The 24,410-nt window shown below is 42.8% G+C and overlaps 1 protein-coding gene across 1 annotated transcript in view; it reads right to left on the bottom strand.

Moving 5' to 3' along the window:
* Window positions 1–11,396: 11,396 nt before the first annotated feature.
* The window catches only part of SCFD2 (sec1 family domain containing 2), a 729,048-nt gene continuing 716,034 nt past the window's right edge, over window positions 11,397–24,410 (bottom strand). Inside the window, exon 9 of the mRNA XM_077477494.1 lies at window positions 11,397–14,917. Within this exon, the coding sequence (XP_077333620.1) occupies window positions 14,825–14,917 (93 nt within the window). The 3' untranslated portion in view covers window positions 11,397–14,824. The remainder of the gene's footprint in view (window positions 14,918–24,410) is intronic.

The raw sequence follows: 24,410 nt of genomic DNA, 5'->3' as shown, positions 1-24,410 counted from the left end.
CGATTTAACAGGACAGGTTCCATGGTCGACCATAGGTTATCATTGGGAAATAGACATATGAGTGCTGCCAGCATTGCTGCATATTTTAAAGGGGTGTGGTGAGGGGGGGGGGGGGGGGGGGGTCAGCCTGTCAGTGCTCAGACCATACCCCGCACACTACATCAAATTGGTCTGCATAGCCGTCGTTCCAGAAGGAAGCCTCCTTTAAAGGTGATGCACAAGAAAACCTGCAAAAAGTTTGCTGAAGACAAGCAGACTAAGGACATGGATTACTGGAGCCATGTCCTGTGGTCTGATGAGACCAGGATAAACTTATTTGGTTCAGATGGTGTAAAGAGTATGTGGTGGCAACCAGGTGAGGAGTACAAAGGCAAGTGTGTCTCGCCTACAGTCAAGCATGGTGATGGGAGTGTCATTGTTTTGGGCTGCACGAGTGCTGCCGGCACTGGGGAGCTACAGTTCATTGAGGAAGCCATAAATGCCAACAAGTACTGTGACATGCTGAAGCAGAGCATGATCCCCTCCCTTCAGAGACTGGGCAGCATGGTATTATTCCAACATAACAACCCAAAACACACCTCCAAGACGATCACTGTCTTGGTAAAAAAGCTGAGGGTAAAGGTGGTGGATTGGCCAAGCATGTCTCCAGACCTAAACTCTATTGAGCATCTATGGGGCATCCTCAAACAGAAGGTGGAGGAGCGCAAGGTCTCCAACTTTTACCAGCTCCTTGATGTCATCATGGAGGAGTAGAAGAGGACTCCAATGGCAACCTGTGAAGCTCTGGTGAACTCCATGCCCAAGAAGGTTGCCAGCGGTTTAGATATTAATGGCTATGTGTTGAGTTATTTTGAAGGGATAGCAAATTTACACTGTTATACAAGCTGTACACTCATTAATTTACATTGTAGCAAAGTGTCATTTCTTCAGCGTTGTCCCATGAAAAGATATAATAAAATAAATGTGGAGGAGTTTACTCACTTTTGTGACATACTGTATATTCATAAAATAAAAATGTATACAGTGTTCCTAAAATGACACAGCTGAAGGTGCTCCTTGGATTCTGGGCCTCTCTATGTGGCTAGGCTGTGAAAACGTCTCACATATACAGTATCCCTATACTCAGGAGGAGCAACAGAATGTGTTTTAGGGTGTAATTATCAGTGCACCTATATGCTATGTGTGATAAAATTACAACTTTGTGAACAAATACATTATTTTTTCATTTTCCAAAAAACTGTGACAAAAAATGACGTAAAAAAACTCACCATACCTTGGATTGTCTACTTTCCAAAAAGGGGTCATTTGGAAGGTAATTGTACTGTCCTGGCATTTTCAGGCCTCAAGAGATGAAATAGGAAGTCAGTGCATCAGGAATGATCAATTTTCAAATATATATACCATAGTTTGTAGACTATAATTTTCACACATGCTAAATAATTTACACAGATTTGCACAGAAATCAAGAAAAACTATTTTTTCAAAAGTTTCAATCTTTATTTATTAATATAGCAGAAGATAAAAAAAACAGTGGTGAATAAATACCACTAAAGAAAGCTCTGTCACAAAAAAATTATAAAAATTTCATTTGGGTACAGTGTTGCGTGTCTGAATAATTGTCATTCAAAGTGCAGAAAGTTGAAAATTGACTTGGTCTGGAAAGGGGTAAAGTGTCCAGACTTAAGGTGGCTAAACAGCAGTGCATTTCTCTCGCATGTCAGGAACACACATGATTGTGTGTGCGTTCCCATCATAAAACAGTGTGAACGTAGTCTTAAAGTGAACAGAGATTTACATTTTTATGAACATTCACCTATTAGAGTGCACAGTAAATATTCCTTTGTTAAATCAACAGCTTTGTGTTCAAAGTCAAATGTGCTGTAGTCTACCTATGGATTTTTTCTTCTCTGCCACTCTGTATTACAGTGTGTGTATATGTTTGTGTATATATTTACATAGAAAAGCACTTGGTTTGGCACTTAATTGATTTGTACGAATTGTTCTCTAACCTTATTAATTATGTAACCCTCATATATAATTTACAGGTTCAAAACATTTTAGCAAAATTTTATTTTTGACATGTACAGACAATGTTGTGCTATCTCCTCTAGTTAAACTGTGGTTGGGATATTAAACTGATTGCTTTTTGACACTTTTGGCAGACAGATATTCTCAAGATCCTCTGCAAATTTGTCTCTGGGGATCTTTGTGGCTCCTAGGTTAATTACTATTACAGAATCAGTGGATAGGCTTCTAAAAATGTAGCCAAACCTTCCAAAGCTGGCACAGTGGCGTGTCCTATGATAGATCAGAATGTATCTGCTCCTGCTTTCCAGCAGAACATATCTGGCAGTACCACGTAGGAAAGTGTTCTGTACTCCAGAGGTTATGTCTCCTGGCAGAGGAACCCCTATGCAGAGCCCAGACTTTAAACAACATAGATCTGACGTTTATTTCCATCGCTGCAGTTTGTAAAGTTGAAGAATCCTTACAGTGCCATTGAGGGATATTTAAGCTGTGCATTTACTGCAGTGGAGACCTTTCTGTCCACTGAACCAATGCAAAATATACCTTTATTAGGAACTAATAATATTCCTAACACAAGAATGATTATTGTCATTTTGGGGTGCAATTACAGACAACAGGTCACCCTAGCAAAATTTTATGGAGCCTGCCACTCCTCAAAATGCCACCTTTCCAGTGAAATCCCTGGGGTCCTTGCATTTCACATCCATATCACTATATTTTACCAGTACTGGCCAGTGGCCTATGCTATTCACAATCATGTGAAAAACACAGATGAACACATAAATTGATTCATACTGATAATGATAATAATAATAATATTGATAAACATACTACTAATAATAATATAATAATTATATAATGTTAATGTTTATTCAATATCTAACAACAATTGATAATCATAAAATATTTGATACACGTAATCAGTAAACATAATTGATAAGAATCAAATATTTTAAAGATATAGATACTTTATACACAGTTACATTGGTTCAGTTTGGACAAATGTAACTATGCATATACCATACCTGGACGATGCAGGAGTCTGGAAATCATAGTTACATAGTTGAACACAGGAGGTTGGCTTCTCAGCATGGGCACCATTCAGAGAATGCTTTTATCTCTGGTTGGACAAGGTGGACAGGCAGGGTAGTGACATCACATTGGCAAATCAGGTCCTCTGACCTTGCTGGCTGCGTGCTTGTTCTGGGTTAAGTACTGAAGCTAGGGACATTCAGTTTATTAGTATATTTCAAAAGAGGCTAGTATGGAAGCATGTGTATCTTTCCTATAGGTCTCCTTTGATATCTGTACAGGCATTTAAAATCATTTTATCAGGCAGGTGATCATATATGTAAAATTATGAAAATTTGGCATCTCACAAATGTTAATAAACATGTGTAACCAAGTGTGGATAAGTGCAGATGTGAATATACAAAGCAAAAAACATGTAAATAAAGTCCAAATGTGCTGAATATTCTGATCCGCAACGTAAAAAACTTTAGAAGTGCAATGGACCACAGACACTCCAAAACTTTTCAGGTGCAGAAACGCCACCCCCACATGTGTACCCACTCACCAAATTACGATGACCCCCAGCTTTGCAGTCTGGGGGTAACTTCAGGCTTATGTGATGGTATCCATGTGATGCTTTGTATATTCACATCTGCACTCACCCCCACTTGGTTACAAATGTTTATTAACATTTGCGAGCGCCACATTTTCATAATTTGACATTCTAGTGAGTAGCACTTTGTGTGTGGCAGCTGCTTTAGATTTATTTTTCACAGTTTTTTTCACCATTCAGCGCGAGTTTAAATTTTATATTATTCGCCAGGTGATCATATATGCGTTGTACCCGGTGGCTCTGGCTTTGTTGGATATGTTAACCACTTGCTGCCTGCCCTATAGGCAAATGACGGCGGCAAAGTGGTTTCAAAACCCTGACCGGACGTCATAGGACGTCCTCAGGATTTTGAGCCGCTGTGCACCCCGGAGGCACGCATCGCGGCGATTGTTGTTGCGGGGTGTCTGACACCCCACAACTACGATCTCGGTAAAGAGTCTCCGTCGGAGACTCTTTACCACGTGATCAGCCGTGTCCAATCACGGCTGATCACAGTGTAAATAGGAAGAGCCAGTGATCGGCTTTTCCTCACTTGCGTCTGTCAGACGCGAGTAGAGGAGAGCCGATCGGCTGCTCCTCTGACAGGGGGGGGTCTGTGCTGATCGATTATCAGCACAGCCCCCCCAAGGATGCCCACATTGGACCACCAGGGACGCCACCAGACCACCAGGGATGCCCAGCACCAGGTATGCCACCCTAGACCACCAGGGATGCCAGTCAGTGCCCACAATGGATGTCAATCAGTGCCCACAATGGATGCCAATCAGTGCCCACAATGGGCATCAATGATTGGCATGCATTGTTTGGCACTGATTGACATCCATCCGTACAAAACAATACAATGCAATGTCGCCTATCAGTGCCCATCTGTGCCACCTATCAGTGCCCATCTGTGCCACCTATCAGTGCCCATCCATGCCCATCTGTGCCGCCTATCCATACCCATTCATGCTGCCTATCCATGCCAATCCGTGCCAGCTATCAGTGCCAATTTGTGCCACCTATCAGTGTCCATCCGTGTCGCCCATCAGTGCCACATAACAGTGCCCATCAGTGCCACATATCAGTGCCCATCAATGCCACCTCATCAATGCCACTTCATTGGTGCCCCCTCATCAGTGCCGCCCCATCAGTGCCCATCAGTGAAGGAGAAAACTAACTTATTTACAAAGTTTTGAAACAAACAAAAAAAACATTTTTTTTTCAAAATTTTTGGTCTTTTTCTATTTGTTTAGCAAAAAATAAAAACCGTAGAGGTGATCAAATACCACCAAAAGAAAGCTCTATTTGTGGGAAAAAAATGATAAAAATTTAATTTGGGTACAGTGTAGCATGACCGCGCAATTGTCATTCAAAGTGCGACAGTGCTGAAAGCTCAAAATTGGTCTGGGCAGGAAGGTGTTTAAGTGCCTGGTACTGAGGTGGTTAAAATTTAAACAGTGTGTGCATATTGGATCTGTACATACATCAGACAGAAATGGCTCGGAATGGGAAATACTAGGAGCCACTACCCCTATATATGCAGAGAATCCGTTCACTTCTAAGCAGCTTTAGTCTCAGAACTATTATATGTCTGTAATACACCATAGACACGAAATGTAAAATTTCAATCCAGATTATTGTAAGAATACTTTGCAGACACATACAAAGAATATGACGATGTAGACACACATGGCTTGTGTGACATGTTAACACCTCCTTGTCACATGCTTGACGTGTGCAAAGGTGATACATTAATACAGCTGTCTGCATAAATTCTACCTGTGTTGACCTTTTGCAAGTAAATTCACGTCTGTCAGGCAATTATGCCCCAGTGAAAACAAGAGCACAATGCTGTTCTCTTTTTCTTCTCACCCAGGGGGTCAAATAGGTCAAAAATCTGCAGTTTCAGCATATACACATCTTTTCATGTCAACCGAGTATTAAACCATGGCACACTCCTATGTCACCACCATAAAAGCCAAGCTGTAGGAACCTATAATAGGACTTTTGTGTCCTAACATCTTTTGGTGTGATGCTTCCCAATTAATCCGTCTGCCAGTCCTGTGGCTTTCAGCACGCATGTTTGACTTATTATGTTAAAATGTCCCTTAACTTTAAAAGAATGCAGCTGGAAAGTGTTTAAAGTTTTTGATGGCAGGGCGCAGGTATGAAAGAGTATCAAAATTTTGGCAAATAACATCAATACCGTACAATAAAATATCCCTACCCGCAGGGGCGTAACTATAGGGGGTGCAGCAGTCGCGACCGCAACTGGGCCCTGTGCTGCAGGGGGCCCATGCAGCCCCCTCTACATATGGCCGGCAGCAGCATAGGCAGCTAGGGGTACCAGTGCACCATGCACACGGGTGGCTGGAGGTGGAGGGTGACTAGCAGAGCTCCATGCTCGACTATCGCACTGGCTGCTCTTTAGTTGTGCATTTTCCGCATGACCTGTGTCCTCGGCTGACTCCTCAGAGTACCCCTCTCCTGCTCCATGCATTGCCGCTCAGTCCGATGTCTGTTCTCCCCAGCCAGAGTCCCGCCCCTCACCCCCCCCCCAGTCCGGCCCATACTGCACTGCATACTTCTCCCGGGTAAACAAATTTTAAGCACACAGATGCAATGCAGCCCTATGAGAGCCGGCTCCCCGGAGGACACTGCAGGATTGTCTGCCAGCCCCCCTCCTCCTCCGTCATACACAGATGATGAAAGCTCTTTCTGGGAGATATGCTGATTACCCGTCCAGCACACTGCAGCTTGGTCATGGTGAGTGAGAGGACCCCATCTCCCACACACCATTACTTACCCCCTCCATCTCTCCCTGGGGACAGGGGCCCCTTCTCATGTGGGGACAGGGACCCCTTCTCACCTGGGGGCAGTAACTTCATCTGCCCTGGAGAAAAGGACCTCATCTCTTCTGGGGACGGGGACCCAATCCTGCCTAGGGACAGTCCCCCAATGGGGCACCTAAAAATTAAAAAAAAAAGAATAAAAAAAAAACTACTGATGCCAGTGGTGAAACTACAGGGCTCACAAAGGTCATACCTGTGACCACGCCCTGGAGTTCCACCGCCGGACTCGGAGGGAAGGGCCCTGGCTGGGGTTCAGGGGGGCCCTTCATGGTTTCTTGCATCGGGGCCCTGAAGGTTCTAGTTACGCCACTGCCTACCCGGTAATAAAGATGATTTAATTATGCATATATTTTGTTTCCAGGGATTTTAAATAAAGTGCTTTTTTCGTAAAACATATTTTAGCTTACTTGTATGACATTTATTTTAGAATAGTTCAAGTTATTCAATTTATAATCAAACATAAAAATATTGCATTCAAAGAACAAATGTACCAACATGACCCATTCTTTTTCTGGGTCAGGCACTCTCCACAAGCAGATCTTCCAAGTGTCATATTTACTTCTCACTCAACTGAGATCTCGAAAGCACCACACAGTATTTTTAAAAAATCTCTCTCAGTTAGGCTCTGCTCCACAATCTCTATTTATTCCTATGGAATGCTGTAAACCACCTGTATGGCCATGCAAGGCATAACAGGTGCTCACTTTGTTCACATATAGACTTTCAACTTGCTTCTCTGTCATTCTGTTGGTCCGGTGGGCCAACAGCAGAGGTTGGGAAGGAGGTTGAAGCTGTGAGATGACAGGGCCAGAAATTAAAAGGTCATGTGACATTGCAACACAGACTGACCTGCTGCAGAAAGCATTCTGAATAGGCTTCTCACTGAGCATGGCTGTTGTCGATGGTGCTGGTCTAAATTAACTGTTGAAGCTACCATGCATGTGTATTACACACAAAATAACACAAAATATTACCTACCTGCCACTACTATGCATATCCAAGGTATTGGCAACATTTTTGGCTCTACACTACACTCAGAGCAGGCCTGGCATCTCTAATCTGCAGGGTTCATCTCAGGAATGAGCAATCAGCTCCCAGCATAGGAAATCTACCATCACTAGTAACTAATTTGTGGTTCCTTGGTGTTACATGATCCAGTGAAGAGTGCCACAAAGAACTTATTAGTGATGGGAGATTTCCTGTATCTGAAGCTGATTGCTGGCATGTGTGTAGACTGCTAGAGTTTAGAGTTTTAGTATCAGCAGCACTGTAACTAAACATTTGGTCTCAGTCCTGTTTCCAATCCATGTGCAGTAGATCTCCAAAGTGGCCCATAGTGTTCTTCTGCACACCCACAGGCTTCAGGAAGTGGAAGACATGCCATTCAAAAGGTAGGCATTATGGTGAAACATTGGTGGACTACTTACCAGAACAGTGTGAGTATATTGCAGAAAAGGGGAAGGGTGCACAGCTGGTAGGGGAGGGTTTTGGTGTGGGGGAGGGGTATTTAGAAAATGCTGTTCGAAAGGCTAAAAAGTTTCCTCGCTTTTTACATGAAAATCAATCATAAGGAAATTATATATGCTTTTTCAATATATTGCATGATGAGTCTTTTAACAGCAAAAGCATCCAACTTATTACACTACAAACATCTTTAAAACATATCTACTATGATCTGAAACATGTGTTAAAACAGCTGAGACGTTTCTTAATACATATAAAAGCACATGCTCCTTGTCATTTTGGGAAGCCCCTTTCTAAATCCTCATTGTCCAAACATTACACAGCCAGCAATGCAAATCAAAATATTAAGCCCTCCTTTACACTATGCTGTTCCATTGCAGTGTGCTACTGCAACCTAGTTGACTCCGAACCTCCCAGCACTACATATAATGCAGTCTTAACGTCTCTACCTCAGCAATTGAAAACAATAAACACCTTCAATCATATAAATTGTAGGACTGACACCTATAAAGTCTTTCTGACACCGAGGATAGGATTATGTATCTAGAACAAGGTGGTTCCGCAACTTTCACACCTCCTATCCTGTTCTTAACAATAACATCTGCCTTTCCATGGTGATTGGATTAAGATTTCTGTGCTACCTGTACAACTTTAAATGATGGGGAATTTTCCTGAAAATTAATTAGAACTGAAGAAATGGCTTGGATCAGCTACAAAACATCTTCAACATTACAGAGCAAGACCAGTTGAATATGATTAACTATTATTAGACATACCATGCCATCTGTGTTGCAATAAGGCAGCCATTTCCTCAAATATAGCTGCCAATGCATGGTAACAGGAAAACAAACAGACCCAAACCTTTTTTTTCATGTAGTGCACCACAATATATGGCATGCATGCATTGTGGGGCACTGATGGGAGTCATTTGGCACCTGTTGGACTTGTGCATTGGGGTGCCATTGTAAATGAATGACGCTGCAATAAAGGAAACTAAAACTAAATTTGTATTCTTCTTTTAAAAAAGATTTTAGGATAGGCTGTCTTATAACAGTGGAGCAGCTCAGAAGCTAGCATTGTTTCCATCGATGATTTGTCACACAATGAGACACAACACATTATAATGCCCACATTGCACCTGAGCAATCACCTATCTTGGTATGGGCAGTTCTGTACCCTCCGTAAGTGTCACACGTACACATCAGCACCTATGTCTTCTCTTCTTTCTTCCTTTCCATTATTTTTCAGAGTTATTTTCCTCTTTCCTAGAAAATGTGTTAAAACTATTTTTTTCAACTCAGAACATTGGCAGTACAGCCTAACAACAAAGATGCCTAATGAATTGCAGACAACACGCTACATGCCTTTCTTGTTATAAAATACTGTAACTATTGACTCGTGTTCCATTTGTAAACAAAGAAACAAGAATTTTAAAATTGCAATGAATTCCAAAGAAATATGCGTGAATGTATTATTTCTCTTTTAACGGATTAGGAAAACAAAGTTGATTGTACAGTGATGATGTCACCAGTAGGAGATAAGGAATGCAAATAATGACAACCAAGTGCAGATCTACGAGGACATTCAACACCAGCATCTTTACCTTCACACGAAAAGAAACAAAGTATTTCATGCATAAGAATGGAAGAAAAGAAAAGGGAAGGTATTATGTACTGTAAGCTAACCACACCCCTGTATCGTTTTTTTTTTTTTTTTTATAAGCTAAAAAGATGAGAGCTGCAGTTTGATTGTCATAGGGGATGCCTCCACTTTTTTAACCACCAGTTTTATGAAACGAGGCCCAATGGAAGTAAGAAATGGAGGCTACAGGTATGAAGGTGTTGTTGATGCAACCTTTTCTAGAACACAGGAACCTCTCAATGAATCTCCATCTGTAAAGTGTTTGTGGCTATGAAAGAAGAAGCTGTATATGCACAATATACTGTATATGTATTAGTGAATGCATTGCATATTATGTTGGGGATCATTTTGTTAGTAATGAATCAACTCATATACAAAAAGATTTGTAACTTCGTGTTATCCAATGCACAGCTTCATATTAGTATGGAGGGCTTCATTCTTTATTTTTTTGTCCATGCTGCAACATAGTTAAGTACTCATATGCACCTTTGGCAGTTTGGCTAGAAAGCCAGTTAAACCAATTTTGGATTACAGGAGAAAGTTGAAGAACCTAGAAGAGACCCACACAAAACTGTGGTTGAGCAAATTCTATGAAAATAGAGATATGAAGGGGTCTGAATCTAAGACCACAGTGTAATGAGGCTACGGTGCTCCTCTCCAAGCCACCATGCTACTGTAATTCCTACTCCATAGCACTGTGCACTATATATGTAGGAAGGAATGATAATGGGTCTTGGTTGGAGGAAAGTTGTTTACTAAAGTCCAAATATAATAATTATAATCAAGGGAGTAATTACAGCCATAAAAACCCATGAGGTTTTCCCCTCCTAAGGAATAAAAATAAAAGACCTCTAGAGGTGAAATAATGTAGAATTCCAGCTAATAGCTAATTAGACTTAAAATGCATCCTATCCACTCCCAAAATCTATACTAACCTGTGTAAAAAAGTATATACTTACCTATTTCAGCCTGTTTTGGTCCAGTCACATGACCGGTGTCAGCAGATGGCTGGAAAAGCTGGAAGTGGTGACGTCACTCATAGGCTTTTTTGGTGCAGTTGTTGACGGTGATCCCTCCTCTTCCCTACAGCTGCTGCTGGCTGACATAGCAGAGCTGTATCATGTGACTGGACTAGAGCAGCCTTAAAATAAGTATATGCATCTTTCTTACACAGGTTAGTTAGTATACGTGTTAGGAGAAGACGGGCATTTTAAGATTAGTAAGGCTTTAGCTGGAATTTAAAGGCCAGTACCATCTGACAATATTCAGAGGTTATTAAAAGGAGTGCATTTAGGTCGCCTACCAATGATAAGGTCCCCAGAAATGTTGCTATGAGGTGCTGTGAATTTCTTGTAATACATATAATGACAATGTTTTATGTTACCTCTGAGCTGAGCTGCGCTAGGCCTGTGCCTAATTTGCCTACAAGAAAAATACAGTACTGTATTTAACACAGCTAGATGGACTTGATGTCTTCATCAGACTGTGGTTAGAAAATACTGTTTAGTGGTAGTTTTCTTAAATGTAACAGGAATTTTCAGGATACAGTGTTCCCAGCTTTGAATCATCATGGTTATATATTGTTATATAGTCCAGTGATTTATTAGTAGTCTGCAATGAATGAAATTCAAAAAGCTATATGCAATAGCTGTTCCTTTAAGCATCTACAGATACAGACCATATTACTATGCAGAGGCATCAAAAGCCAAGATCTTACTGTACTTACCTCTACTAGAACAGTTTCTTGTGTAACATTATGAATCCATTCAAAGACAGACTTATTACCTAATGAAAGAGCCAACACATACAAGCCAAGTGATTTTTTATTATTGTCAGAACTTGCCACCATCAGGCAAGAGAAAATAATGAGCAAACATGTTAAAGCATATTTCAGGAAAAGGAGAGATAATGTATATTAACTTGCAGCTAAAGAATCTTAGTCATTACACCTACAGAAAATGAACGGATCTCCAGCAGTGGATCAACAAGTTCCAGTGTGCCACACCAGATTTTGCTTGGAGGGGTATAATGGGACTTGTAAGTCTTCAAGTGATCAGGCAATACCTGCTTGTAGGTGGCCACAGACATCAGACCATTGATAGGCATTTATCCTGACCACCAACTCAGTATGACTTAACAGAAACTTGTACTGCATGCAAGAAAAATGAACTAAGGCTAGGTTTAAAGAAACCAAACCATAAGGTACCACAGCATACCTCTAGACCAGTGATGGCGAACCTTGGCACTCCAGATGTTTTGGAACTACATTTCCCATGATGCTCATGCACTCTGCAGTGTAGTTGAGCATCATGGGAAATGTAGTTCCAAAACATCTGGGGTGCCAAGGTTCGCCATCACTGCTCTAGACTGACAGTTCACCTCCCTGAAAGCCAGCAAAGCCCCCTGGAAAACCCAAAAGTTTGGGTATGGAGAGAACAGGGACACCAAACTCAAAAAAACAGTGCTCAGAGCCTTTAAGCTAAAGTCCAGGCAGATACAAAAGACACAAGTTAACGCAGCTCTGTATTTGTTATTACATCATAAATAGTATTTTTAAAATGCAACAGTGTAGGTACCTGAATATGACTCAATGTCAGTCTCTTCCAGTCCCTGTACAGAAGAGCTCAGCCTGAGTGAGTGAAAAATTGCACAAGAAAGCTGATCAGCTGTGCTGCAGTGAAATGAGCATGCTGATAGGAGGAGACAGCAGAGTGATAGACAGATGATCTTCTGCTTTTACTCTCAATTCCCAGTCACAGAATGAGTAGGGGTAGGAGACCTTTAAAGTGGTTGCAAACCCTGAGATATTTTTACATATAGTCAAGCCTATAAAAAGGCTTACCTATATGTACTGAAAATATCTCCTAAACGTGCGCCGTTTAGGCATTTAGGAGATATTTACCTTGTAGTGCACCAATGTCATTGGCGCGCGCACACACAGTGAAGAATCGGCCCTCCGTGCCGTTTCTTCCCCAGCATGTGCCGTGACTGGTGGCTCCCATGCATATGCACGAGGGTGACGTCACATGGCTCCGGCCAGTCACAGAGCTGGATTCTGCAGCCCCGGAAGGAAGAGGGGCGAAGATGGATGCTTCCACCAGCGGGGACATCGTGGGCTTCCTTTGCAGGTAAGTGCCACATAATGGGCAATGCATACTAGCCCATTATGCTTTTACTTTGCAGGGGAATAAATAGGAAGTAAAACCCATCAGGTTTTACTTCCTCTTTAAAGCGGGAGTCCGCTGGGAGTTCCGCCGTTTTTTTTTTTTAAAAGCCAGCAGCTACAAATACTGGAGCTGCTGACTTTTAAAATAAGGACACTTACCCGCCCAGCGCGCCCGCGATGTCGGCACCCGAAGCCGATCTCTCAATCGTCTCTCGGGTGCTGCCGCCGCCATCTTGGGTATGGGAATCAGGAAATGGAGCCTTTCGGCTTCATTTCCTGGTTCCCTACTGCGCATGCGCGAGTCACGCTGCGCAATAAGGATGGTCCCCGCTGTCTCTGGGATCCGTGTGTTTCCCAGCAGGCAGCGGGGGACTTTCGGAAAGGGGCGTAGATTCTGCGGAAAGGGGCGTTCCTTTCTGCAGAATCTACGCCGGAAGTGGGTGCAGATACCTGTACTGTACAGGTACCTGCACCCCCCTCCCCCCTGAAAGGTGCCAATTGTGGCGCCGGAGGGGGGGGGGGGGATTCCAATGAGCGGAAGGTCCACTTTAGGGTGGACCTCCGCTTTAAGTGTTACTTAACCGCAGAAGAGAAAATCTGATTTCCTGCCCTTCCAGACAGGGATGTAATGTGTTACAGACCTGTGTAAATCTCAGAAATGGATGGACATAAATACAACTCCTTTGATAGGTAAAGCAGCTCTCATGTATGTATTTTATCTGTGTCTTTAGTGGTTTCTCTGTAGTTTAGCTTTAACAGTGTATTACCCCTGCTCAAGTATTGCCATGCTGGAGGTGTCTAGAACTATGCACATATCAACTTCCAGAAAACTCAGTAGTATTTTCTATGTAATACCCATCTTAAATTAAGATTTCTTACATGCAGTATTTAGTTAGACGCAGACAATAAACCATAGCCAGTCATGTTGGCACAATTTAAAGTGACACTAAGCTCTGGTTTAAAAGGAAAGAACTCTATTCAGGTATGTATTTTGAACTCAATAAATGTTCCTTCTGTTGCTCTCAGCCCCCTCAAGGTCTGCAACCCTCCTCTTTTTGTTGTTGCTGTGATCCAGCTTCCTTTTAGAGGATGGCTCTGTTCGTTCTCTATGGTTTATACTGTATGTGGGAATGTAGCCATCCTCTCTTGCTCAATCCCGAAGTGGACTAGGGACTATGGGATTTGTAGTGAGCATGTTCACATGATGACAACTAATGTGTGCTTGTTCCAAACAAATAAAAGTCAGGAGGGAAAGTAGAGGTTCAGAAGATCATGGAGGATGTTACATGGAGGCAGAAAAACACAGTAAGTATTTCACGAAAAATACATTACAGGGCCATTAAGTAGTGGATGTATACAGATTATTTTTGGAGACTAAGGATATCGTTTAGTGTCACTTTAACCTATGAAAACGTTACAAAGACACTGTATCTGCTTAGACAGTACTGCCTCATCAGCTGAGCATACATGTCTATACATTAAGCAGTCACACTTACCCCCCTTTCCTTCTGGCATCAGCTTATCACAGCCTAATCACATGGAAAAACAAATTGGTCATGAAAATGAATAACTTCCTGAGAATGTCTGTTCATGCGGCCACAGGCATGACCATTGGCCCCCAATGCTGTGAAATCTGACAGTCATCTAATGTCTGTGGCTAGCTTTATGAATGCCATTCTTGTCCTAGCGGAACAATAGACTATTAGGCTAAAGGATGTCTGGCTTCTGAGTTCTAATTAATATGAAGCCAACCACAGATTATAGGTAGAAGTCGTACTGCACAACTGCATTAGGGTAAGCCAAAAATCTTCTAATATCTACGATAAAACATGTGCAGAGATGACAGAGATAACAAGCAATGGAATACTAACAAGGCACATTTGCAGGCCATTTTTTCTCCCAGCAATTTCCTGAACAAATATACATTTTTAGGGAATACAAATAAACAAACTCAGATTGAAAACTCTGGAGCTCTGGAACGTGTTTGAGACATTAGACAATCAGAGCAAAACTTGATGTGATTTTTACCCGGGATAATCACTCATTTGATGAAAGAAAATAAGACAATCAGATGCCGATATCTGGATGTAGACGATCTGCTGCAAACAGCTGTTCAAGAACGTCAGAAGGCTTCAGAAGTCTTGTGGACAACACCACCACCTACAAAAAAATAAAAAAATTGTAAGAGAAGAAAAAGATTTGGTTTCTTTCATCTGTTTGCCTAAAGATGTACTGCATTATAATTAAAATGTGTGGTTCTGTTTTATATTGACCAAACTGTCAAGCTTAACAGATTTAACCAATAAAACGTTTTGCCTAATTTCCAGCTAATATGCATTTAAACCATTTAAAAGTATCCTCACGCACCACCAATTATTTAGAAAGACAAACAGCAAAAAAAAGAAAACAACAAAAAAAAAAAAAAAAAAACAAACAGCAATAGATAAAGAAGTCATCTTATTTGACTATGATAAACTAAAATCGAATTGGTTCCCATTGGTTATTATTCTTTGACCTTCTTTACTGAATAAACCCAAAAGCATCTGTGTTGACTTCCTTCACTGCCTCATAGAGCTGGACCACACAGCTCTACAGGAACAGGAACCATCGTAAGGAAAGTTCCCACTGCATTATGGGATCTGAACAATTCTTACTGTTGACACTTGACCATGACATCCCAGGACAAAAAAACATATGTAGCGCTACCCCCTATAGAATAATTCAGCCAGTTCTTCCCCAGAGTTAGTGCAGAGGCAGCCACGCAAACAGCAAAATGTCACTCATTCTGGCCAGCTTCATCCACTATATTATGCAGGACACTTAATTTCACTAAATCTCTAGGCAGGAAAAGCTATCCCAATGCGGGAATAGTATTGACTTGTACACCCAGGGGAATGCAGCAACAGTCACTAGAACCCCAAGATCAAGTCAGTACCCACAATGTCACAGGATCACCAAATGCCCCCTTCCAGTACCCACTGGACACTTTTCAGTGAACCCTCCAGACCAGGTTCCCAAGTGAGGAATCCCTTGACTAGCACTCCAAAAAGGGATCCTAAGAAATAGCCCCCCCCCAGCTCTGCCACAGCTGGGACCTCTTGATGAATCACTGCTGGAATCAAGATAGCTGCTACAGGTGGCAGTAGCCAATCTCACTCAGATGTGGGGATTCCATTCCATGGAGGGGAGGAAGAACCCTCCTGCTCCACAGCCAAGACTATTTATATGTATCTTAAACCACCTTCTGGGCACACCTCCCCAGGGATTGGCTGGAGCACAATAAATATTAAGGCTGACTTTTGCTTTGCTCTATATGACAGAAACCTCTGGAAGATAGAAAAATGCAATCAAATTTACAGTCTGTGAGATCCAGAGAAACAATCGACAACCACTCCACTGATTACAGAGGAGCCAAAAAGAACTACATTTTTCTACGTCCTAGCAACCTAACTAGGAGGGTGCTACACATAAATTAAAATTTCCACACATTTTACCAAGATTGTTGGAGTTGTGAGAACATCATAGACGTATACTCGATTGATCATTATGCATCTTTCATGTTACTCTTGTAGAGAATTTGTACTGATTTATTTTATTTTTTATATACTACTATTGCTGTATAGTTTATTGTTAAACGTACCCACTTCCCGACCAGCGCACGCCGATGTACGTCGGCAAGAATGGCATGGGCAAGCATATTGGCGTACAGGTATGTCCAATCTTAAATGCCGCCCTGCCATCGCGAGTGTGCCGCCGTTCTGCCTAGCAACAAGTGACGCAGATCTCTGCTCCATGTGATTGGAGCAGAAATCAGTGTTCACTAAAAGAAAGCCCAGCCCTCCACAGTTAGTAACACACCCCTAGGAACACTTAACCCCTACACTGCCACCCACTGATGAACCCCTTCACTGCCAGTGTCATTTACACAGGAATCAATGCATTTGTATAGCAGTGATTGCTGTAAAAATGACAATGGACCCAAAAATGTGTCAAAAATGTCCGATGTGTCCGCCACAATGTCGCAGTCACAATAAAAATCGCTGATCTCTGCCATTACTAGTAAAAAAAAAATATTAATAAAAATGCCATAAAACTACCGTATATACTCGAGTATAAGCCAAGATTTTCAGCCTCTTTTTTGAGGCTGAAAGTGCCCCCCTCGGCTTATACTCGAGTCATCGCTGTCTGCCTGCTCGATCAGCGTGTCGAGCAGACAGACAGCGGACATTCTACCCTTCAAACGCCGCGCCTCCGCCTTCGCCTGTGATAGGCAGAACACTGAATTTCCCAGCAGCCTGTGTTCCGCCTATCACGGACATCGTCTCATCCTCGTACTACGGACGAGGATGAGACGATGTCCGTGATAGGCGGAACACAGGCTGCTGGGAAATTCAGTGTTCCGCCTATCACAGGCGAAGGCGGAGGCGCGGCTTTTGAATTTTAGAATGGCCGCCGAGGCGCCGACGAAGAGCGGCGATCCTGGCAAGGCACGGGACGGAGGCAAGGCAAGGCACGGCACGGGACGGGACGGAGGCAAGGCACGACACGGGACGGAGGCAAGGCACGGCACGGGACGGAGGCAAGGAGGCAAGGCACGGCACGGGACGGAGGCAAGGAGGCAAGGCACGGGACGGAGGCTCGGGACACAGGTAGGCTGGACACACACACACACACACACACACACGGACACACACACACAGGGATGGATGGATGGATGGAGACACACACACACAGGGATGGATGGATGGAGACACACACACACAGGGATGGATGGATGGATGGAGACACACACACACAGGGATGGATGGATGGATGGACACACACACACACAGGGATGGATGGATGGATGGACACACACACACACAGGGATGGATGGATGGATGGACACACACACACACACAGGGATGGATGGACGGACACACAGGGATGGACGGACACAGGGATGGACGGACACACAGGGATGGACGGACACACACACAGGGATGGACAGGCATGTCTCACCCTCGGCTTATACACGAGTCAATAAGTTTGCCAGTTTTTTTGGGGGTAAATTGGGGGCCTCGGCTTATATTCGGGTCGGCCTATACTCGAGTATATACGGTATGCCCTATTTTGTAAACGCTATAACTTTTGCGCAAACTAATCAATAATCACTTATTGCGTTTTTTTTTACCAAAAATATGTAGAAGAATACGCATCGGCCTAAACTGAGGGGAAAAAAAAAGTTTTTTTTATATATTTTTGGGGGATATTTATTATAACAAAAAGTAAAAAATAATGTGTTCTTTTCAAAATTGTCGCTCTATTTTTGTTTATAGTGCAAAAAATAAAAACTGCAGAGTGTGATCAAATACCACCAAAAGAAAGCTCTATTTGTGGGAAATAAAGGACGTCAATTTTGTTCGGGAGCCACGTCGCATGACCGCACAATTGTCAGTTAAAGCAACGCAGTGCCGAATCGCAAAAAGTGGTCTGGTCTTTGGCCAGCAAAATGGTCCGGGGCTGAATTGGTTAAAGAGGAAGTAAACCCTGATGGGTTTTACTCCCTCTTTATTCCCCTGCAAAGTAAAAGCATAATGGGCTAGTATGCATCGCATACTAGCCCATTATGTGGCACTTACCTGCAAACAACGCCAGCGATGTCCCCGCTGGTGGAAGAATCCATCTTCGCCCCTTTTCCATTGGCCTCCAGCTCTGTGACTGGCCAGAGTCACGTGACGTCACACGCCGGGGAAGAAACGGCTTGGAGGGCTGTTCCTTCACTGCGCATGTGCTGATGACATCATCAGTACACTACAAGGCACGTTTAGGCTATATTTTCATTACATATAGGTAAACCTTATTATAGGCTTACCTATATATAAAAATAGGTCAGGGAGATTTACAACCACTTTAAAGTGTATGTATACCCAAAACTTTTTTTTTTTTTTCCATTTTGGATTATGGAGCAGTTAAAGCCCTTGTCAGTTTATTTTTTGTTATCTGTGGGGATATTTCCCTTCACTTCCTGTCATGGAGAAATTTAGAAATTTTCTATAAAGTGAGGGGAGTTCTACGAGTTTGTCTCTTTTCCTGCTCTGGTAACTGTAAAATGTTTTTTTTTTCCATCATTTTCTATGTTATTGACAATCCCTAACAGAACAAAGAGAGAGGCTGAATCTCCCCAAGTGGGACACAAACACCAATAAAAACTTGACAGGGGTTCTAACCCTTTCCCGCTCTACCCATACCCATGACTACCCAAAAAATATTCATTTATTCAATTAAAGTATAGTGTTTCTAAAATTTGAATGGGATCATGTCACATGATCACGCCGTGTGCCTGTCATTGTGGCCAGAGACAGTGACGAGTCAACAGCTCAAACAAACAGAAGAACAGAAGGAGGCGAGAGAAAACCGGGCCACCGCTTGAAAAAGAGCTAGAAGGCGCGGAGGCCCGGAAAGAAAAACCGAAGAGGGGGACAAGACCCCCAAAGAGGGGGACAAGACCCCCGAAGTCGGAATAAGAGGGCGGCGACAAAGAAGAAAGCCGGGCTCCTCTGCTAGTAAAAGAGCTAGCAAAAGAGCAGAAGATAGTGGAGGAGTCCGGCAAGAAGACCCCCGAAGGCAGAAGAAGACCCCCGGAGCTGTGCAATAAACTATTTTTAACCCTTGTGTGTTGTGCTTTTTTTACATTTTTTTCACAGGTGAATGGGTAGGGGTACATTGTACCCCATACTCATTCACATAGGGTGGGGGGCCGGGATCCGGGGGCCCCCTTATTAAAGGGGGCTCACGGATTCCGATAAGCCCCCTGCCCGCAGACTCCGACAACCAACGGCCAGGGTTGTCAGAAAGAGGCTCTTGTCCTCATCAAAATGGGGACAAGGTGCTTTGGGGTGGGGGGGCCGCGCGGCCCCCCTTCCCCAAAGCACCCCCCATGTTAAGGGCACGTGGCCTAGTACAACTCAGGGAGGGCGGTCGCTCGTCCCCAAGCCCTTTCCTGACCAGCCGGGTTGCTTGCTCGGATAAGGGTCTGATATGGACCCCCACGCCGTTTTTTTGGGCGTAGGGCTTCCCCTTTAAGTCCATACCAGGTGAATGAAGCGTCGCTGGCCCCGGCTACCTGGAGCCGCGCTCAAAATGAACTCCATTAATTTCAAAAGTATGGTGGACTAGCACAAACACGGCCGTATTGTTCGTCGGACTGCGAGTCTGGCGGATATATTTTGGTGCAAAACTACTTTCTTAGTCCGCTGGACTTTTGGGTAAAAAAAAGTCCGCTGGAGCCCACACACGGGGGGGATTGTTCGGCTGACTTTTCCACCAGATTGTTTGATCATGTGTACGCGGCATTAGGCTTACTTCCAAACCGGCAGAATCACACAAGGAGCTTATGTTGCAGCGCTAAGGTGTAAGATTTGGAAATAAAGTGTCCACCACTGTGGTGTCTCCTGATGATCATTTTAGGAAAACCTGCAAGCCAATGAGACACAGTGCTTATCTTACAATTAGGTTTCTATTAGTTCAATTCTACGGCAGGTCAGACCCTGAACTGAACTGAACTGAACTGCTAAGGGGTACAAATTACTCTTGTACCAGGTCATATACCCTTTTCCTACCACATACAGCATGGGCCTAATGACAAAGCCAGTCCAGTTTATTGGTGGCTTACACATTACAATACTTCACTGCTACTTTACTTTATTTATTTGCGTACCATATATTGTATGTATTAATAATTAGGGAAAAGTCTTTTTCACTTCAAGTCTCATCACTTTTCTGTTCTAATAATATTCTCAGAGTTTTTATTGATTGCACTAAACATCAACAAAGCTTTGTACAGGAAAGCTTTACCTGCTATGCCATTCTCAAACAACAATCACTAAAAGTAGGATCACTCTGTGATTAGGCTTTGTAAGTGTACAGAACAACTTGCCAACAGACATTCGTGACTGGATTGCTGTGTCTAACACATGGCCAGCGAATCTGGAAACCGCTGCACCTACGCGACTGTATTCTTCAGAGCTATGGGAATAAGAAGCTGAAGGGTGATTATGACCCTCATAAATGTACTTATCTGGCAGCAGAAAATGGACAGTGTTTTCTAACATTTGTAGCATTATACTTAGTGGCAATTTATGTGCTGTCATGCAGAGCTGTCTATCCAACGTTTCCTTAATGTTTTTTACCAAATAAGTCTAATTTGACATCAATAATGAGTGCTGAAGAATATATTTAACAGGTTCATAAACATGCTTCTTAAAGGATGAATGCACTTTAATAAAAACTGCAGATCTATAAATCATTGTATGTGACACCATAGGAGCTCATTTATACTTGCGGTGAATCATTTTTCAGAGGCATTCGACAGGCATATCACCACCTCAATGCTTGTGTTAACCAATAAAAGCCTGCTGCATTGCATTGCAAATGTGTGCATTACACATGGCTGCAGTGCTATCCTATTCACTTGCATAGGTCATGTTTGATGGTGGTACTGCCTGCCTAATGTGATTTGTTGTATAAAGTTTGCCACAAAGCAACCATGTGCACCAACATTGTCGCAGGCCATGGTAGCTGTGGCTCATTGGTCCACGTGGGGAGGACATGATGCAGTTCTCTGTTGCTGCAGCTGTTAATCTTCCAGGAGAAAAAAAATACCTACTCAGGGATGAGGATGACTAGAAAGACCTGATCTGGGATAAACCATAGTAATCAAGAATACTGCCTATAAGGCCACATGCCAGCCTTGTAGTGTGAAAAAGAATTTTCATCAATGGGGCTACAATGCTAAGTGGTCACATATTTTTTAAGAAATAGCACTCCAGTGCAATCAGCACTCCAGTGCAATCAGCAGCCTTGATGAATAAGCACCAAGCACTGTAGGGCATGAGGGCATGTCTCATCTCCACCTTCTTGGAGAAATCTTAGTACAGACCTAAGGAGATATAGAATGGAACAGAAGGAAAGAATGAATTGACAGCGATCTATAGGTTCCCATTAAGGATCAGATGTTGTAAAGCAAGGTTTGTCTTTCAGGGAACAGAAGTTTCCAGTAATCACCAAGCAGCTCTTCTCATTCCATTAATTAAAAGAAGGAGTAGGTGATAACAAAGATCTGATAGACACCTGTGAAGCCAGAACAATGGAGGGAGACAACTTTTGGACAGAGCGGGGGAGGTTTTTACTGCTGTTTGTGTCCCCACTGGAGAAATCCACACTTCCATGTTTGTCCAGTGACCATCATTTCAAACTGGAAATACATAATGCTAAAGTGGGGGGGGGGGGGGGGGAATACATTTTCCAATGGGGACAACTGGTGCAGTGACTGATATACTGTAGTATTTCACCTCACTTTGGAGAGATTTATTCTTAGTTCCTGTTCCGTCTATGGAAAGTGAGTACATCTAATGCTGCGTACACACGATCAAATTGTCCGGCGTAATTAGTCCGGCAAACAATCCGGCGGATAGTCCGGCGGACTTTCTACCGAACTGACTTGGCCACACACGATTGCTAGCGCGATGACGTACAGCACGTATAACAGGATTAGAAAAAGGAAGTTCAACAGCCAGTAGCCATAGCTTCCTTTTCATACTTGTTTCTGAGCATGCGTCATGCGGAAAGATTGGGCTGCAAAACTACTTTCTAAGTCCGCCGGACTTTACGCTGAAAAAGTCAGCTGAAGCCCACACACGATCGGTTTGTCCGGTGAAATGCGGTCCGGCGGACTAAGTACGCTGGACAATTTGATTGTGTGTACGCGGCATTAGTGAGAAAATCTCATAAAATATTATAGGGTTTTAACCATTTATTGCTCTATCCAAAAAAAAAAAACACAGAGAATGCTAGCATTTTTTACAAGGAAATCAACAATGGAAACACATCATATGCATGTCACAACAGGGACTTCCTTTAAAATTAATAATATAAATTATATATTATTCAACAAGGGATAAAAATAAATTTCAAGGGATATAATTATGTGTAATATTACATTTCTGTATGGGCTGTTGCTAGTTTTACTAGGTATGTATCTAACCTATTGCTTACTTTTGGATAGAGTGAAGAAGTGCTAAAAATCCCTGTCTGGTCTACCAATAGCAGTCCAAAAGCATTAATTTCAGCATCAAAATAAAAATAAGCAGACCAGTGGCTTTTGGGGGTATGAAAATGCCACCCTTTTCAGGCCTCAAAAGCCTGGTGAAAATGGGAATAAATTGGGTTCAAATGGACTGAAATGGCTTAAAAAAAGATCAGTAGTAGAATTGCAGGCTTCAACAGGTGGTTGCTACAGCCAGCCAGCCTTGTTGTATGCGGCATCAGCAAGCTGCCAAACCTGTTTATACTGCTGAAGAGCTCTTCTACACTTCCTGGATTTCAACTGAAAAGCACTGTTGAGGTCCCTACACATGTAAGACCTGCCTATCCTGAGTTACTGTACTGCACACAATAGACTCTGGATTCCACAACTTTCACTTATACCTTCCACGATCTTACTTATAACTGTCACCTCCCGAACTCTCCCCTGGGGAGATTCGCCTTTTCTATTTTTCCTGGTGACCTTTGTACAAATGCACAATTTCACTGGTGTTACCGGAAAAGGAGTAGAAGGGAAATCTTCTGATGAGAATACTTTTTCCAGTGACAACTGTCTAAGGCAGCGCATAGATGCGCTGAATTTGGATCCATGCATGGCGGGCCTAAGAAGGAATTTTTCTCCACTTTAAACAGATTTCCTCTTCATATTGTGTCTCCAGGACAGAAAGGGAAACCTGCCCTTTACTTGGGACATAGACAGCACAACAAAAACTGACAGGGTTTTAATCAACTCTTAAGCCTTGTACACACAAGCCAAAAGCCAGGCAACATTGGCCAGTTAAAAAAAAACAGCCGACATTCACCCGGTGTGTATAGCAGCTGGTCCGACAGAAGCCGGACATTTGGTCAGCTGGTTAGCTTCATGCTGGACCAGCTCTTGATCCTTGCTCTCAGCCAATGGCCAAGAGCACTGATCAGAGTGTTCTGCCGGGGGGGGGGGGGGGGGGGGATCTCCGTCAGAACACAATGGCGCTAGGGGAAGATTGCTGTACTAACGTCAGATCGTTAGCACAAAGGCAACCCAAAACAGTCATAGTGCATACCAGGTTTTACTCTAACCATGACCTAAAAGAAGAAAACGTTCTGGCTTTAGATACATTAACTTTTAAAATTTTAACTGAGAACAAATACATTTTTCAGTAATAGATTTAATAGTTCCATATACATAGAACCATGTGTTTGCTATGCTGAAATGAACTATGGAACCTCAACCAACAAACTGAACTGGTTTGCATTGCTTCAGTGAAACTCCAATTACCTCTCCTAATTCAGCAATTATTATCCCCCACTATGTTGCTCCTGAGAGAGGAATGCATGCAAACATCATTAAGGTTTTCATTAACCCTGTAATCACCATAACATGTTTTTAAAAGAGAAGAGCGTGCATGCTTTTCATTCGATGTTGTAGAGTTAACAGACCAGCATTCTTCTTTAGAAAGTGACCTGCCACCTAGGTCAACCTGAAGCTGTTAGTCTGCCAGATGGAGTGTCAGTGCTGTCAAAACTCAATGCATTCTAGAAAGTCAGCCAACATTCCCTACGCATAGTTTTAAACCATCCTTTTCACTAA

The sequence above is a fragment of the Lithobates pipiens genome, unplaced genomic scaffold, assembly GCF_037356315.1.
Source record: "Lithobates pipiens isolate NorthernLeopardFrog02 unplaced genomic scaffold, aLitPip1_a1.2 Scaffold_13, whole genome shotgun sequence".
Classification (NCBI taxonomy): domain Eukaryota; kingdom Metazoa; phylum Chordata; class Amphibia; order Anura; family Ranidae; genus Lithobates; species Lithobates pipiens.
The sequence above is the reverse complement of the archived record's forward strand: the minus strand, read 5'-3'. Positions and strand labels throughout refer to the sequence as shown.